The sequence below is a fragment of the Limulus polyphemus genome, unplaced genomic scaffold (genome assembly GCF_000517525.1).
Source record: "Limulus polyphemus unplaced genomic scaffold, Limulus_polyphemus-2.1.2 Scaffold50, whole genome shotgun sequence".
Classification (NCBI taxonomy): domain Eukaryota; kingdom Metazoa; phylum Arthropoda; class Merostomata; order Xiphosura; family Limulidae; genus Limulus; species Limulus polyphemus.
The window spans coordinates 679581-683028 of NW_013665660.1; the positions used below are offsets into that span (position 1 = coordinate 679581).

Here is a 3448-nt window from a genome sequence, read left to right on the forward strand (position 1 = left end):
ATTTAAAATTTCTAATGCTTATCCAATGCATTTTTTTTAGTATGAATAATTTCTCACTGAAATAACTTTAAATGTACTGCACTGAGCTTGTATATAGTCCAATTAATGTTATTCTACGGACAGTATTGTAATAATATGGTGGTAGTTATGGTGATAGCTTGCTTCATTGAAGGGTCTAGTCCGTATTGATATCATATTCATTACCAGGGTAACTTTTAATTGATGTCATTACTGTAAGTTTTTACCTTGTCATAAAGAACTTTTCAAACCTTGTATGATTATTTTAATTACACATCTTGTTATGCATACGTTACGTGACTTTATTTTATTCTTCAGTCAAAATAATCAAGTGTCGTTGTTCTGTCTAAAAACCATCTTTTTTTTTAAAGAACAAAGAATATTTTTTTCTGAATTTAAATTTTCAACAAGTTGTTAGGTAAAATTATTTTTCATCATTTCTATTCAAAGTTAAAATGTGTACCTCTTGCTATTTTAATCTTTCACTTCAATCTACTTAAAAGGTCGTAGCTAAAACGAGAGACATCTGATCACAGAAACTAAAAAAAAATTATATTTTCTGTTTTGAGCCAGTCATTTTTCATATGAAGTGTCCTCTCTGTTATAACAATAAATTAGTAGAGTTATAAATATAACTAATGGTAATTTAACCAGCCAAACTGTATTTCAGGGATATGATTTTTCACGTGTTCATATGTATATAAATGTAACAGTTTTTTACTTGGTAGTTATTACTTATATCCATGTTTAAATACGAGTTAGCTGCAGGTGGAAAATTAGTAAAAAATGTTTACAACTACTTAATGACACAAGAATAATTTTAAGGCCCCTAAAAGTACAGATCCAATTGACTTAGATATCGGTTTAGCAAATTTGTTGAGGTATACAGTAAGTAACTAAAATCTCTTAAAACTATTTTTACAGCTGAAAACAAGCAACACAAAGTGTCTTATTAGGAAAAGGATACTTGTCTAAACTGATAACTTACTTGTAAAAATATATGGAAAAAAATGTTTCTACAAAAAGGATTAAAAATTTACACTGAAAAGATTTTGAATATTTACTTTTATAAATGATGTTTTAATTTCTTATTCCTACATCCTTTACTATTTTTTTTTTTTATAGAATTTACTCATCTGCTAAATCTTAGTAAGCAGAAAGTTGTTTAATTCCTCAATGTTGCAAATTTCATCTAGAACTATACACAACTGTAGAGCATGGCTAGACAAAACAAAAATTTGTATAAATTATATCATGTTTGTGCTAAGAATATTAATTTTCTATTAAATACTCAGATATATCTTCATTCATATTCTTTTTTTTTTGGACTGGTAGTTTTATTTTACCTCTCTTATTTCTTGGTAAACCAAACAAGAGGAAATATGGAGAATGTAAAACATACAGTAACACAATGATATCCTACAACAAGCCAATCAATGATAATATTAATCACGTTTTTAATCATTTTATACCTGAATAACCTATACTGTGACTTCCATAAGAACAACTACTTACATTTTTCTTGTTTCTCAATAGCTAAGAAATGTAGTATACTTATGATGTTAGTTAAAATAATTGTCCTGTAGAGATTTAAAATATAAAGTATAAAACATATGAACGTAAAGAATTTGCCAAATTATGATGTAAAGCACTTTCTAGACAAAAGTCCTGATTCTGACCAGGGGTTAGGAATATTTATTCATAAAAGGATATATTTTATATTCCAAACATAAGGAACCAGTTACTTAAAGATAAAAACAAAATAATACTACCTTTTTACACAATAATCCTGTGTTATGTGTCAAAAATATTTTAATTTGCTATGTATTCATTTTAATTACTACTTTTAAATCTAACATAAACACTTGCAACCCAAGGTGTATGCCAAAAGTTAAACAGTATATTTTTTAGTACACAAATCAGAAATATAGTTATCACTGATTTGGAATAGCCAGGTCTAAAAGTAAAGTCACTGCAAATAAAGCCATCTAATCAGCTTAATTCTGGTAATGAAACACAATAATCACACAGTACTGAGAACAAATATGTCTGGCTATTATTTCTGGATAAGGATCTCATACAAATAACTCTGTGTAAACTTATCATATTACAAGTAAAATGAATACAGAAATAATCCTGGAAAATGGTTTTATTTACAGATTTTAAAGAAATGTCATATACTTTGATATTTACAAGCTGATTTAACATAAAATATACCACTCAAAAACTCCTTCACTATTACTCTTGCACAGTAAACCAGTGAGTTTATGTAACTTTGTTTATAATATTTAACTGGACAAAGTTGAAAGTGATACCTAACCTGGTTTTTGTGTGGTTTTATACAAAAATGAAAAGACAAGAGTCACATTCAGTTAACAATTACTTCTGACACTTCTCATAATGATGCTTGTATGTTTGCTGCATCAGGGAACAAACCATGATAGTTCACTACAGGGACATAGGCAGCAGTGATAAATCGTCCTAAAATGAAAAAAAAATATTCAGTCAATTTTATTCAATTAAAAGTTAAACTATAAATCAATTTGATAAGACTACTTAATAACTAATCATAGTTAAGTTTTGTAAATTAAACTCCACGATGTTTAATGATAAACAATGGCACGCCAAATCTCCATATAAACAGTTTATACTCATCACAGCTGGAAAACTATCACAAAAACCTTTCTTTTCAAATACCAAAATTTTAATAGGCTGATACACCATACAGGATGATGCAAGACATGATTTTTAAGTCCTGCACTGACAGATGTTTGAAATGTGAAATGATCATATCATGACAAAATGTTAATATTTTGCTAAGGTTGCAGTTCACATTCTGTAACATTAGTAAAAGAAAAAATAAGAAACTATAGTTTTCAAAAGGTAGAACTATCATGGACATACTGGGAATGACTAAGTTAAGCAGTGTGTAAAAAAGTGGAGTGATGTCATGGTTGCACAAAGTAGACTATCATGACAATCCAGAAGTGTTTTGCAAAGGAATGTTGCAAGTGTAGCTAATTTCTGTTGTACAACACAACAGGAAATGAGAAAATCTATGGGGTTTTGAGTCCATTTTACATCATCATATAGTAACCTAAATTAATTCTGGTACGTGGTTAATGTTATGACATTTCATTAGTTAATATTATGCAGCAGACTAACTATTTAATGACTGTATATGTATGTTAAGGATTTATGTTCTTTTTCACCAGAAGTGAAATTGAAAAGAGAATCTCTGACATAGAGGCCGAATGAATTCTTTGATTGGCTGTACCCTCTGCTGTGGGTTTTAGTTTCATGAAATTATGCTTTTTTCGATGTAGAATGACTACAGATTATAACACAAAAACATAAATGTTTAGTCTATATAGTTTAAAGTTCATAACATTATACATTTATATATATTTATTATATTGACCTTTCAGCC

General features: G+C 28.3%; 1 protein-coding gene across 4 annotated transcripts in view; it reads right to left on the bottom strand.

Moving 5' to 3' along the window:
- Positions 1-2052: 2052 nt before the first annotated feature.
- Positions 2053-3448, bottom strand: part of LOC106463113 (RNA-binding protein 39-like) — an 80722-nt gene continuing 79326 nt past the window's right edge. For all 4 annotated transcript variants that reach the window (XM_013923087.2, XM_022390682.1, XM_022390678.1 and 1 more), the window contains one exon: positions 2053-2499. In XM_013923087.2, the coding sequence (XP_013778541.1) occupies positions 2414-2499 (86 nt within the window). In that variant the 3' untranslated portion in view covers positions 2053-2413. The remainder of the gene's footprint in view (positions 2500-3448) is intronic.